The 15243-nt window shown below is 42.2% G+C and overlaps 1 protein-coding gene across 8 annotated transcripts in view; it reads right to left on the reverse strand.

Annotated features, from left to right (window-relative positions):
- Nucleotides 1–15243, reverse strand: part of VPS13D (vacuolar protein sorting 13 homolog D) — a 224918-nt gene that overhangs the window by 193386 nt on the left and 16289 nt on the right. For all 8 annotated transcript variants that reach the window (XM_072975362.1, XM_072975361.1, XM_072975360.1 and 5 more), the window contains exons 8-19: nt 14935–15105; nt 14406–14506; nt 13385–13553; nt 11174–11275; nt 10833–11034; nt 9906–10085; nt 8657–8787; nt 7757–7829; nt 7157–7327; nt 6009–6139; nt 4623–4755; nt 612–2825 (exon numbers count right to left, since the gene is read on the reverse strand). In XM_072975362.1, the coding sequence (XP_072831463.1) occupies nt 612–2825; nt 4623–4755; nt 6009–6139; nt 7157–7327; nt 7757–7829; nt 8657–8787; nt 9906–10085; nt 10833–11034; nt 11174–11275; nt 13385–13553; nt 14406–14506; nt 14935–15105 (3778 nt within the window). The remainder of the gene's footprint in view (nt 1–611; nt 2826–4622; nt 4756–6008; nt 6140–7156; nt 7328–7756; nt 7830–8656; nt 8788–9905; nt 10086–10832; nt 11035–11173; nt 11276–13384; nt 13554–14405; nt 14507–14934; nt 15106–15243) is intronic.

Here is a 15243-nt window from a genome sequence, read left to right on the forward strand (position 1 = left end):
AGGCATTAATTTCCTCACCAATAAATAAAGCCATCTATGGCTTACCTGATTTCTACAGATGCCAAAACTAACAGATTGAACTGTTCGGTTTTAGCAGATCAGATTGAGTGCACAAATATAAGCATTTTATTCCCAGAACCCTGGACCAAACCATTACAGAGATGGCAGAACACTCAAAGAAGAATATAATGTCCAGAGACTAAATTTCACATTCTGTTTGTTAATCTCTCCAGCTGTCCTGGACTATGATATTTAACTAGGAAGATCTATAGCTTAGGAATGAAGGAAGTCTAACGTATATGACCAAATTAAATAATTCTCTAACAGAATCCACCCACTGAAGCATCCCTGTAAATCAGCACTCACCCAAGGGGGCCACTTAAAAAAAAAAAAACCCTCATTTTGCCAAACATGGTATTCAGCGGAAAAAGTTGAAAACACACCAACATTCTAACACAGCAAGCATTCTATTAAAATTCCATTTTGATTTCTTAAATATTAACTCGGGATAATTCTAAAAGAAAGGTTTTGTTGTTATTTTAAACAAAGTACTGCACAGGCTGGGCGTGGAACCTTTAAACAAAATGAGACAAAAGATACACATGCCTCACCTTGACCTCTATGTAAAGATTCAAAGAAATCATGTCGCGTGAAATGAGCTTCCTCCTGACTATTGGCACTGGCAGACCCAGAAGGAGGGCAAAAAGCCCGGCTTACTTCAGGCCCAGGACCCTCTCTGCCTGCCAACTGGGTGCAGTTCAAAGAATATAATTTAATGTCTTTGATTTCCACTTGCAGACGGTCACTTCTGGATTCATCATCTCCTGCCACAAAATTTTGGATGAAAATCTGTCCCAAGTGCCCTACCAACAACTCAGGACTCCCAGGCTTCCGAGGGATAGAAACAACGGGTGATTCAATGTTGATGTTCAAGATTAGCTTTACCGTGTCGGAATGAGATGCGCCTGTGCCAAACCCATATATTTCATCTTCTTCTAAGATAAAACAGTCCCGTGCCTTCCTTGGAGTTTCAAAGAGTGATACCATCTCACTGTACTCGGCCGTCTTAGTGGCCAAGACTGTGGTGACTTTGGTGGCTGCACTTTTCAGCATACTTCGAAAATTTTCTTCCAGTTCATCCATGGACAACGTCAACTCCTTCAAAAATTTAGCAGAGTGGTTGTAATGCAAGGAAGCCATACTGAGGTTGAGGAAACATTCCTGTTTAGCTCTCTCAACAAAGGTGAAACTCAGCGCTTCGGTGAGGGCTGCATCCTCCATTCTGACAAACACAGACTCAAAGTAGCCAATATCACTGACGATGTTTTCGTAGCCTGTGGAATTCCCAATGCTGACCACATACTGGTTCTTAGCATTATCCTGTGTCAAATCCATAAGCTGCAAACAGCCAAGAGAACCATTCATGTCAAACCTGGTGCCCATTGAGACGTTTACTTTGGTGCCCCCTATACTTGCAGTTGCAATTTTCCTGCCGTATTTCTCTCCGTTTGCCATTCCCACTGTCCGAAGGAGCAGCAGGTTAAGTCTGTGGATTTCAACGGCGACCTCCGTGTTTTGTTCATATGTAGATTGGTAAGTTCCTTGTTCCCTAAAGCTTCTTTCAAAATCAGTCATTAAAGGTTGAGGACTCAAATCATCTTTTTCCTTAGGAAAGGATTTCTGAAGAAAACCAATCAGCTCCACAATTGTCTCTGGATTTAAGATAATATCCAGATTATTCACTTGTAAGGAAATCACCTGAAGAGTGCTGTCCAGATTCATCGATGGGCACTCTGAGCTCACAAACTGATATTCCAGTTTAATGAGGGACTCTTGTTCTTTGGTGAGAATTCTGTCAAGGGAAACAGCAGTAGCGGATCGGTTATTCAGTGTGGCAGCATTAGTGAAGTGGGCCGCGTTGGATCCAGAGACAGGAGACTGGGCCCTGCTATCCCGGAGGCTTCCCGTTGGGATATCAAAGCTCAAGTTCTTATGTGAAGCCATCAAAAGGTCAAAGTCTGCACCATACGTCTGCATGGTGTCCACCAGGAGCAAACCATGAACAGTGAGGGAGACTTCAGCATCATAAGGCCTCTTCACAAAGTGAGCGTTGGTACCAAACACCTTGAGCACAGAAATGTACCGGCCATTGCTCTCAACACCCAGCTGCATACAGTTCACTTTAAACTCAGCCAGGAGGAGCTGTGACTCCACCAGAACCTCCCGGGTATGCTGCTCCAACATCACAATGCTCTGGGTTAAATTCATCACTGAGTCTTGCAAACTTCCCCGCTGTCCCCCTTGGGGAAAAATCTTCTCTTTAATCTTAGTGTCAAAAGTCTTCATTTCTGGGGTGGTCAGGAGAGCAAAGCAATTCTTTAGAGCAGATATCTTATCTTCATTGATGTGGATCTTTAGGTCTGGTAGGCTGCCTGAGAGCACAGCCCCAGGGTACTTGGGATCTGAAGTATAAATCAATCGCCGTTCTAACTGTAAGTGAACGTTGAATTTCTCCACCACGTGGGTCGGCCCCACATCAATATCCTGGACGTGCTTCCAGTTGTCCTTGACTCGTCCAACCATGATCTGGAGGTCCATGAATGACAGCGAGTACCTCTCATACATCTTCGAGCTCATTAAATGAGCCTGAAGCTGCTCTTCACTGAATTCAACTCCAGAAAACGGAGGTGTTTTCTCCCCGTTACTGCTGCTTGTCTCGGGAGGTGGCGTGTTAGGAGGTGTGGCAAGGGGGGTCTTATATTCATCATCACTAAACTGATTCTCTTCAGATGCTGGCCCGTCCCCATTCTTCCTCTTGGAGTCATCTGCAGAATGAAAAAAGAGAAGATTCAATGTATGTCTGCTCTTTCTCTCCTCCTGGTTTTAACGTAACAATTTAGAAAAGCAGAGAGTCAACCAAAACCACTTTAAAAAACTAAATGGATGAAAACTCAAGCATAATATTCAGTATTCACCATTCATTCAGCCTGAACTTGCCTACTGGTCTGGAAATCAAAACACAAAGAGGAAAAGTATAAGAACATGAGAAAAGATGGAGACCCACTAACACAGGAACACATGTCAGGGTGCAGAAACCAGCAACCTGCTGCCTGAAACCACGTCCCCACCGTCTGAACTGCATGCGCTGCTACCACCAACCCTTCTGACATCACTCTCCATATTTGCTTTTTCCTGTATTCATTTATGTGTTCACTTTGTTCCCCCAACTACAATGTCCCAAAAGAACAGAGGTCTCCTCTGTCCTCCTCAACAAAATACCCCAAGTACCTAGATCAGGGCTTGACAAGCAGTAACTGCACAACGTCATGTTCCAGCCACAGAGTTCACACTCCTAACCCCGCTCCTGCAGCTGAGCAATGTCGACACAACTACAAAGATACATCACTGGGTTTGGTCACCTATGTCTATGTTCCACGTCTGTGTTTTATAAATTCAATTAGGTGCTCTCTGTGCTTGCGTGATCTTTTTCTTCAGATGCAATTCCCCTTAGGGCCAAACTTTTCCACTCCTGCTCAAATCCTCTACCCTCTTCTCTTCTGGGTCTTTCAGTGAAATAAGATAAGGCTAAGACTGTTTGATAAGCTTCCAGTCAAGCTACCCTCCCATTTCAAGGTAAACAATGAATATTTTTTGGATCTTATAACAGTAATGAAATTACTTTCCAAGAGTCCTTTTATATATGTCCCTAATATCCCTAAATAGATTAAATGTCTATTCCTGAAATTATGTACTGAGAAATAATGTTTATTAAAATATAAAACGGTAAGAAACACAATCAAAACCACAGTAAAAATGGCTATAATCCAAAAGACGGACAAAAACAAGTGTTGACAAAGATGTAGAGAAACTGGAACCTTCATACAATGCTGGTAAGATAGTAAAATGCTGCAGCCATTTTAGAAAACAATCTGGCAGTTCCTGAAAACATTAAACATAAAGTCACCATATGATCCAGCAATTCTACATTGAAACAACCCAAGAGACTGAAAATACATGTCTATACAAAAGCCTACGCATGAACGTTCATGCCAGTACCATTCATAACAGCCAAAAAGTGGAAACAACCCAAATGTCCACCACCTGATGAATGGAGAAATAAACAGCAGTATATTCACACAAGGGAATACTATTCAGCGACAAATAGGAATGCAGTGCTGAACCATGCTACAACATGGATGAACCTGGAAAACATTACGCTAAGTGAAAGAAGTCAGACATAAAAGGCCACACACTGTGTGATTCCATTCATATGAACAGCTCAGAATAGGCATATCCACAGATAGAAAGATTCGTGGTTGGCAAGGGCTGAGAGAGGTGGCAATGGAGAGTAACTGCGTATGGCTTTAGAATTTCTCCTCGGGATTATGAAAGTGCTCTGGAATTAGACAACAGTGAGCACTGCACAATTTCATCAATAGACCAAAAGCAACTGAACTGTACACTGTCAAATGTATCTCAATCAAGTTATTATTAAACAAGTAACAAGTGAACTTTGGAGTTTAAAAAATGGTAAATAAACCTTTTTCTAAGCTTTACTTGGTTCAGCACAGAGAGGCAGATCAACCTACCAAATATGTCACTATTTCACATTCACACTGTACCTTGGGTATTTGTCAATAGCATTCTTCCTAGATCTATAACAACTAACACGGGATTCATGAATTTGAAATCATCAGGAAATATCACTTGAGGGGCAGAAATATCCAGGCGCACAGTCCACCGTTTACTCTCCTCCTGTAAAGATAAAATAAATGACAATTAAATAACCTTTAACTGCAACTGCTGAGAGTGAACAGCTTTATCAGCTGGGGCTCAAGCCTTTCTGAAAGCCACATCGAGGGTCACAACATGACCTAATGGTCTATGGTATTAGAGCAAAACTTTTAAGACAAAAGTAGACCCAAATGCTTGAGGATTTGAAACATTACCACAGGCAAATGTCTGAAGTGAGAAAAAAATTCACAAATTACTAGTTTGGGGGGTTGTCTGCTCTTTGATTTTGATGATCGATGATTTAAGAAAGGTCTTATTTTTAAATTCATAGGATTTAATATTTTACTGCAGAAATTATGGAATTTGAATAATTCCATATTTTTATTGGAATTATTCATGGACATTACTAACTATGAACTTTGATGCCAAAATACATTACTGAAAAACATAAGTTTCGATATTTGTAATAGAAAAAATACACCAAGTCATGAATTTGTTAATGGTTGTTCCCTGCAACTAAAATTAGCCTCAATTATATGTATGTAGTAAAAGCTAATTTATATAAATATTATCGAAAAAGAAACCTTTTGGTCTAAGATAGTAAGAGGATACTAATTGTTGAAACACACACACAAAAACAAAAAAACAGGACTAATTCTCCATCCCATGCTATATCCCCGTAAGTATTTCACTCTGAACATTTCTGCCATCCCTCACACTTCCACTGGCACTGCACTCGAAGAAGCCACACCCTAACTGCTCCACTCGCCGCTGCACCTCCACACCACACTGTCAGAGACCCAGTTCTGTGGGGCTGCTGAGGTGTCTCTTGGCTCTTCTTGTCTATGGTATCATCCTGTCAGCTCATCACTTAGCATCACAAAGTGACCATCACTCCCGGAAGTCAAAACTGGGGCATCATTCCAGTTGTTCGTCTTCTGGTAACAGTAAGCAAAAAGGGATGTTCTTAAATGAAATATTTACAAAATGTCAGGGCTAGAAAACGGAATAAAGATGAGTCTTGAGAGTGTTCCAAAATGGGTACAAAGAAGAAATATGATCTAGTCTCAGTCATTTGTTTTAATTTATTAAACTCTGACTGTCAAAGACATGGAATTCCATTTTTTTCACTAGCTACTATTTTATAGCTTCAGTTTACTTAATCAGTATGATTGATACAAGCATGTCTATCTATAGTAGGTAAAGAACTGGACAGAAAGAATGCCTTTCTCTTCCCTCGCCCCCCTAAAGAGCGTTTATGTGTGCCCACTTACAATGAAATCACCCACTAGCAAACGATCGAGAGTTTGTCGGATTTCCGCCTTGGTCTGCATCTTCAGTCTGTTATACTGTCTTCGGGCAGCTTCAGCCACTCTCAACTCAAGTTCAGACTGATAACCAAAACCTGCAAGGTTGGAAATACACAGGAGCGTGAGCATTTTCAAAAGGCTGGGTGAAGGAAGTGCCACAACACCTACTCTTACCAGGAATTCCCACCAAAGCTAAAAAATAGTCTGTACAACAACAGTTCCTAACTCCAACCTGACCTGGCACTACACAGGGGAACAGGAATGAGGCAAAGGTGGCTGAGGGGCAGCCGTGGGGAGAAAGGCAGGACATGAGGGAAGGATACCTAAGTTACTAGAATTTCTCGAACCATTTTCTGAAAGATTCTAAATGATTATATTTCAAAATCCTTACAAGTGTGACATTACATTGAAAGAGGAAATGGAATTTAGAAGGATATGCCTTCTATATTCTATCACACTGACAGAGCAATGAAGCTAAGATATTTATGGCCACTGTTTACATGAAAAGACTCAAAGCCTGGACCAAAAACTGAAACAACTTAATTGTTATGAAGAGGGAGAGATGGTATACTTTTTAGGAAAGTACTACTGTTTTATCAACCTCCCTGTCAACAGAAGTGCTTTTTCTGCACATACTGTCTCAAATCTTTTTTGTGAACAAAGGAAGGCATAATAAATCAATGATGACACAGGAGAGTGCAGTGATGAACTCTGCAGTATCTGATGCTGCACCAAGCACATAGAACAGACCACTGACCCTGTCATCAAGAAGGAAATTCTTGTGCATTCTTCCTAAATTCTGGCCTAAAATATCCTGGGTAGCCAAGGAAACCACCGTCTTAATGGAATGGGAAGTATTTTTAAATGATGCTAAATGAAGGCAAAGAAAGAGAAAATATTAAGGATATTGATTCCTCTTGGAAGAGTAAGCTTCCAAGGAAATCTACCTCGATTTTATAACTAAGGAAACCCTATCCACCTCCTCTGCAGGCCTCTTCTACCACTACCAGGTCACTTGACCCTTGGGTCACATAATAACCCTTGTCCACTAAAAATGACAAGACTGATGCCTTTAGAAAGTAACGTAAGATCAAACAAACAAAAAAGTTAACCTGAGGTATGAACCTTTCCCTTGTAGAAAAAGTCTGCTACTTTTTTAATAGCCTGGGGGTTATAGATGATGTTCAAGGGCCTCGTGCTGACATTCAGCCGCCTCTCAAAATGGCTGTGCACTGGATTTCTCTCATACAGCATCTCAAAAACTGGGTCATCTGGGTCCGCAGCTAAAGGAAAGAACCAAAGAAAGAAAATGGAACACAGCAAAACAATCATCTTATTCTTGATAACCCATAAGGAAGTCTGGGGGAAAAAAGGCACTTTCTAAATTACTTTCCAAATAGTTCTTACTTACAAAAATTTTATAAAATAGAGAACCTAACAAGGATTGGCTCTAATTTTCAACAGGACTTCTCAAGACTGGGTTGTTACATTTGATCCCATTATGGAACCCACAGCCCAGAGCCCCGGAGAGCTGACCCAGTCACACACAGGCCGAGGGAGAGCACAAGGCAGTGTCCAAGACAGACCCAGAGCCACACAGCAAACCACCGGGCACAAGGCAGGACATGCTCCCTCTCTGACTGCTGACCAAGATTATTGACCTGTAATCATCATGTTTTTAAGGATGAGTTTAAAAACATATGACAATTTACCAGGGTAACAATCACTTCCATCTGCAGATGTTTGGAGACCAAAGGACTGTGAGACTCTGCCAACTTCTTTATGCTGATAAACACACACAAAACACATAAAGGTCAGGGCAAGAGAAGACAAGTCACTGTGCAGACACTCTCACATTTTACCCTTTGGCATCACCCTTTCTTAGCACAATCGAGTCTGACACGAGGTGACCACGGACTGGCAGGCCGATCCCTCCAACCGTACCTTTTTCCCAGCCTGGTGAGGACAGTGTGCGCCTCTGCACTCAGTGCATTTGATGAATACTTGCTAAATGAGTACTGAACGTGCTCAGCTTTTCAAACTTTCACTCTGCCCTCCCACCCTCTCGACAATCCCCCACGCCCCCCAAATTATGGAAAGAGTAAGACACTAAAAAGTCAACTCTTCTGACCATATCTTTGCCAACTTAAGATCAAAGATCTTCTAATTTAAAAAGAATACTACATATAAAAAATTACACATATATAGAAAATTTGAAGTGGTTCTTTTAGAACTCTGGAAAGATGAGACAACTTAGCAGTGATTAAGGGTCAGACAACATGAAAATCAGTCAGATACATTGGAAATTCAAACATTGGCCTTGAAATGCAGAAAACAGTGGTGCTTACGGCATCTTCCTCCCAATCAGAGCAAACTATTCCAAGGTGGCTATAACCCAGGAAGGGAAGAAAACATTGCCACAGATCCCACCCACACCCACTCTCTAACAAATTCCAAAAACTCATCTAATTCCAGCTTGATTTAATCAGTCTACTGTCTCAGAATGACCAACTGTCAGAATGAATCAAGTTCACATTACTTATTGCTTGCCTGAAACAGATTACAATTCACCCACCCTCTGGATGGATTAGTCATCCCACTGCTATACGTACTGGGTTAGGGAAGACCAGAAGAGGAAACATAGTTCCTTCTGTGGCCAGGTCTCGAAGAAACAGTCCACCCAACCGAACTAAAAGCAAGGAGGAATTTCTTCGAGGAAGAGATTCTGCTAGAAGTTTTACACCTACAAAAAATAAATGTTAAGAGCTGACACTATGCCATCACAGCCCGAAGTATTTTTAAAGTACCAGATATAATGTTTTACAGAAGACTGTCAGATATCATGAACGATTTTCCTTGAAATCAGAACCAAATAACCCTATCTATATATCTACGTATCTATCTATATAAATACATAAGGAATATTAGAAGCTTTCCAACGGAATGAATTTTACACTTGATCTTAGCCAAAAGGCCGAGAAGTGATCAGAATGAATTTTAAACAGAGCACTTCACAATTAAGTTCAAGCAATCTACTAGTTCACATGAAGTTTAGGATTTCTCAGTTCTCAAGATTATAAAGTCAAAAACAAACTGGCTTTTTTTGGCTGTTTGCCTTTAAACTACTGACAAATCTCAGATAAGTGACTATTTTATGAACTGCAATAAAACTATTTGTGAGAAGAGAAAACCAACAACTGGGTATTTACAGTTTTAATTCGAATTCACACAAAGAAGTGAAATACAGTCAGTCTTCATCACTTGCGGATTCCGTATTGGCAAATTCGCCTACTTGCTAAAATTCATCCGTAAGCTCAAAATAAATACTTGGGAGCTTTGAGGACACATGCAGAGCAGCACGAAATCTGAGTGCATGTTTCCAGCTGAAGCTGAATAAGGCAATGCTCTGCCTTCTTGTTTCAGTTCACACAAGTGCCTTTTTTGTGATTTATTTAGTGCCAAGTTTTTTGCATTTTTGTGCTTTTCATTGGTGGTTTTGCTGTTTAAAATGGTCCCCAATCATTGTGCTGAAGTGCTGTGTCTTACAGAGAAAATACATGTAGTAGATAAGCTTCACTCAGGCATGAGTTACAGTGCCGCTGGTCCTGAGAACAATATTAATCAATCAACCATATATATTTTAAAAGGTGTCTTTGAGCACAAACACATAAAACAAGGTTACGTATCCATCTGTTAGTGAATGTGATAACCAGAGGCTTGTAGGCACCTAACCTTGTGTCTTCCCTAGGGGCCACGATTCAGGATTCAACAGTCCAGTGTTCACGGCAACTTTCTAGGAAACTCAAGTGGACAGATACCCAGAGAGATATAGAACATCAGGGAGCTCTTTGAGGGTGGTACCTGAAAACTCAAGCTGCATGAAAGCACTCTGACTCGTCTGAGACACTCCCTGCTCCTGGTGTAACAGGGTCACGGTCCCTCGCTGCAACTGCAAGTTTAGTTTGGCAAAGACATGGTCCCGCTTTGTGTATGTGTTCATACAAGAGGCGTCTGCAGTGGGGTCAAAAAACTCCTCAGAGCCTGAACGTGAGGAAGAAAAGACTTTAAGAAAACACGTGAGAAAATTTAAAAAGCACTGACCACAGTCATGATGACATTACTTAACTCCTTTTCCCTTTTTTAGGGACAAACTCCAAAGTCACAGGCAACTGTTCTATTTACTAATACAAAACAATCCGAACTGTTTTATAAGGGCTCTTACCAACTTATCATCAAATGAAGGGCGATGTTAAGTTCACGACAAAGTACAGCATAAGGCAGCACCACCCAGTGGGGTGAGACGTTTTGCACCCCACTGTCCAGTACCCCAGGCACTGACCACAGATGGCTTTGAGCACTGTGGCTAATGCAGCTAGTCAACTGAGGAAGTGAATTTTCTATTTTATTTTAATAAATTTAAACAGCCATCTGTGACTACGGCCACTATACTGGACAACATGGGTCTAAAGAGTAGCTCTGGATTGGTATTTGAGCCTTGGAGTTTAAAACTTTAGAACTTGCTCAAGTTTAGTTCTTTTATGATCGCTGCCACTCAGACCTACATGAAGCTGTACCAATATTCAAATTTAGTAATGGAGTTACACATGAAGAATCTCTCAAAACTTCCTCTCTCTGCCTCTGTGAACATAAGACAAACTGTTTTACAAATGTCTTTTTTTTTTTTTGAAAAATACTCTAGGGTGTTTCACAAATAAGAGATGAATTATGACCCAAGTGTCTACCTTCACTACAGCCAAGAAGGGCAAGTGAAGGCCAGCTCCCCCTTACCCAGAATCTCCTTGGGAGTCCACTGTTCCTGCTGCTCTGCCGTCAGCCCCTCAACTGGCTTCCCTTCAGGGCTCTGCTGCCCGTACCAGCCACCCCAGCCAGGAAACCAGGACTGAAGATACTGCAGCATCCCGCTGCCTCCACCGGTGTCTGGGTCTGCAGGAGAGTCTCCTGGAGAATCAAACTGAGGCTCTCGCAGGCTCTGTGTCAATCAAAACGAGCACACATGAGTTCCCAAAGAGAGGACGCAGGAGTGATATACGCTGCTTATTCTCTGTCCCCCACGTGAGCACGCAGAGTGTGCTGGGTCTGAACACATCTTCTCACAGAGGATCTCCTACCTCTGCCAGTTCTTCCTGTTTGTGAAATCGTTCATGAACCAGTTCACGCAAAATCTTCAATTCCTCAAAGCTCTGTTCCTCTTCAATCCGACACATTTCCACCTGTTTGGGTGAAAACAAAAACAAACAAACAAAACAGGTATTATAGCTCCAGAGAAACTGGACACCTTCACAAACCACTCCAGTACCATGAAGGAACCTATCTGGCCCCCAACATTTCTGACATTTCAAAGGCCAAGAAACAATGAGTATCTTTCTTGTTTCATGTTGCTGTGTTTCTGGCTTAGACAGCTTTTCCATTTAATCCCAAAAGACTCCAGTTGATCTCTGAAACTAATGTAAGTACAGAGGGAGCAGAGAACAGTACTGCGTTGAAAATGGGTGACTGAAGAACACATGCCGCGGGAGTATCCCATGTTTGCACAGCAATGACAGTTCACAAAGTGCCTTCACACGCGTCACCTCACCTGATTCAAGTAGGTGGCTAGGTCCTATTCTCCCCATTTAGATGAAGAAACTGAGAACCAAGCTTACAGTGTGTAGCCCTCCAGCTCCTTTACATTTCATACGTGACATTAGCAAGGAAGTGGTCATTTTCATGTTTCATGCTAGTTAGGAAAGAACAATGGCGGCCCGCTACACACAAAGATGCAAAAGAAAGCGGCTTTAGCTCCCCCAAGCTGTTTCCTATGCCAAACCATTTAGAAAAAGGAGATCAGTTGTGTTTATCTGCTCACCTCAGCTGAAGTTTAGATTTTTCTCTCCCTCTATGTATTTGCCTGTGCCTTTAAGAAAGCCATCTAAAACAAAAGGTCTGATTTATCCCATCCTTTTCATAAGGTTTCTACGTCAGTAACCATGCCCAACCCTCGTGAAAAAAAAAGCATTAGCAAAGTGAATGGGCCGTATTTCAGGGCGCCAGCGGGAGAAGTGAGAACACCAAGGGACTCAGTGCCACCACTGGTTACCACAGCGGGGTGCTCTCATGGCTGAATGTGTTCCCCAAAATTCATATGTTAAGCCCTAACTCCCCAGTGTGGCAGGATTTGAAGGTGGGGCTCTGGGAGGGGGACAGGTTTAGATGTGGTGAGGAGGATGGAACCATCATGGTGGGATTAGATCCCTTAGAAGAAGAGGAAGGCTGATCTCTCGACCCAGGAAAGGCCACACGAGCGCACAGTGAGAAGGCGATTGTCTACAAGCCAGGAAGACGGTCTCCCCAAGAACCGAATCTGCTGGCACCTTGATCTTAGACTTTTCAGCCTCCAGATCTGTGAGAAATAAACGTCTACTGTTTAAGCCCCCAGTCTGTGGAATTTTATTACAGCAGCCCAAGTGACTAAGACAAGTGCTAAAGGGAAGCTTAGAAGAGTTTACTAAAGAAATAATTCACTGATAGTACCCAAGCCAAAATATGTGAAATAGTCTAAACTGCTGTTGCAAAAATTGATGCTCATAAAACCTAAACAAGGATGGTGGGAATAGCTCAGTGGCAGAGCACATGCTTAGTATGCATGAGGTCCTGGGTTCAGTTCCCAGTACCTTCATTAAAAAGAAAAGAAAAGAAAAAGAAAAAGAAAAAGCTGAAACAAATCAAGGAGGAAGCACTCCCCACTGCCTTCCCCTGGGAGACAGAGGCAGAGACTAGAGGTGGGGCGGAGATCCACGCCAGGACCCCAGGACTGGTGGTTCTAAGGGTCTCTAGTTGGGCAATGAACTGAAACAGGAGCTGGCCTTCACCTTCTACTTCACACCCTCTGCCTAGACTCTTCCCCCAAAACCCCAAGGTCAATCAAGTCAATTGGGATTAGGGAAAATGTAGGCCAAAGGCCATAGAGATTAGTTCCAAACTTTGGAGGAGGCTTTGAAGAGACACAAGTGACTAGATGAAAAGTCTCTCCAGGCCCAGCACAGAGAGCTGGGGACAGGGAGTGACCACAAAGGCCTGGCAGAACCACGGCCCTCTTTTCTTCCTCCCACCCCATGGCTTGGCTCCTCTCAAGCAACAGAAGGTGAAGGATGCTTCCTGCCAAGGCAAAGCCAAGCCTTCCAAGAAGCTCTCACTTGAGTAAGACCAACTCTGTCCTGTAACATAATGATCCCTAACAAAGACTTTATTTCTTCACAAATTCCATTTTCTTTATTTAGCCTTTGAGAGACATTTTTACGCTCTGAATGGAGGCAAGAAATGCAAGACAACAGTCCCCTCACCTTGTCGTCTGCAGACAGCAAGCCTCCTTTTAACTTGGTGAAGTACTTGTCAGTGTAAGACACGGCATCACGGGCCCGCTGCAACAAGAAGGCCCACGTCCAGCGCTTCCTCTGCTCTCGGATCTCATGCAGGTTGGCATTCAAAGCAAAACACCACCATTCTCGGCAGCTGAAACATTTCATAACAACGTAATTACTTCTTACAATAAAAGTGACAAAAATGCTATCGATCCAGGGCAATCCACAACACACCACTCCTCTTCTGAGACATCTTTTCTCCTGTCAGCCATCCGTCTATGCCTCAGACTAAAATAATATTAGGCTAACCTCAACATGTGGGAAAGTTAATCTACCGGTAAAGCACTATCTATCAAATAACAGATCCTTAATTAATACACCAATAATAATATATTACTCAGTTGGTTTGAACTACCATAACACTAGCCCCTCCCACTGACAGAAAATCAAGTGGTGACTATACCATAAATACCATCATAAGATAATTAGCGAGGATTTGACTATTAAAGATTTTAAATGGAATATTTCAAGAAAGACATGGAAATACACAGCATCTAAAAGAAGTTTGAATGTATTGACTGATCAAGTTTATCACATCAACATGAAATGATTCATTTTTGCTAGAGATGTTATAAAGCGTACGATATAAATGCTGATCGAACAACTTGGGAGAAAAGACACAGGGAAGTAGGTTCAAGAGGGCAGCAAATATTTACTACACAATCAGATCCTAGCAGAGCAACACCAGTCTCCTAACTGAGACTGAGAGGACCTTCTGAATTCCCCTACACTCAACCTAAGAGTAAACCTGTGGCACCAAATAAATATATAGCAAGAATGCCAATCATGACAACAGAAATGGCATTTTGAGACCAGAAAAATCAACTGTATTTTTATCTCCAGCCATGTGTAAAAGACAGTGAGATATATTTCTGATCTAGGCACAAAAAAAGAATATGCTATAAATGCGTTTCACATACAGCTCGTAACTGACAAGCCTTACTTCTTTGATACGGCCACTTTGGGTTTCCATTTTCGGAACTTCACCTGCCTCTCCTTTCGTTCCAGCTCCTTGAGGAATTCCATGATTTGCCGGTATTGCAGCTTTTTATTAGAGGTTAAGAGATACTAGGTTAGAACTGGTTTGTTCCTTTTGCTCAATTAAGACATCCACCTCACAGGAATAATTCATATCAGTCAACCCACGGAGCTAAAATCCAGTGCAAACTGAAAACCAAATTCCAGCCCCGAGTGGCATTTCTCTCTGACCACTGTCAGTTAAGTATTAACATTTACTGCCTCTCTTGTAAAGAGTACAAGTGCTCAGCACTTAAAACATCAAATCAAAAGTAACCTGACACCCACCCAATCCGACTGTAGAAAGACAGTGGGTCCTGCACCCACCACAGCTTGGTCTCACATGCACTTTCCCACTGACGGGCACTGGGAAGTGTTCAGATGCTTCCATCAACATGCTCTTTCACCCCAGTCACAATCCAATGGAGCAGAAACCACCGGGAGAAAGAGGGTACCTGAGAGAGCTTTAAGGGAATGGTCTCCAGATGAATATCACATTCGATACGGGGAGCGTGCCGAGACCGCAGAGGCTCTTTGGAGCAGTTTCTCTTCAGAAGAGCAGACGTGCACACAGGCTCCAAGATGTAGTGATGATCGCGGCTCTCCATGCTCTGGTCCATGGCCTCCTGAGAGTCACAAGAACGTCTGTCATTACAGCAAATGTTTTTAGGATCAAGTCAGGTGTGGGAATAGTATCTAATCTGTAGCATATTACACCAGAATTCAAGAGCAGGATAAAATTAGGAATCTAAACCTCTCTGCAG

This window comes from Vicugna pacos, chromosome 13, assembly GCF_048564905.1.
Source record: "Vicugna pacos chromosome 13, VicPac4, whole genome shotgun sequence".
Lineage (NCBI taxonomy): Eukaryota > Metazoa > Chordata > Mammalia > Artiodactyla > Camelidae > Vicugna > Vicugna pacos.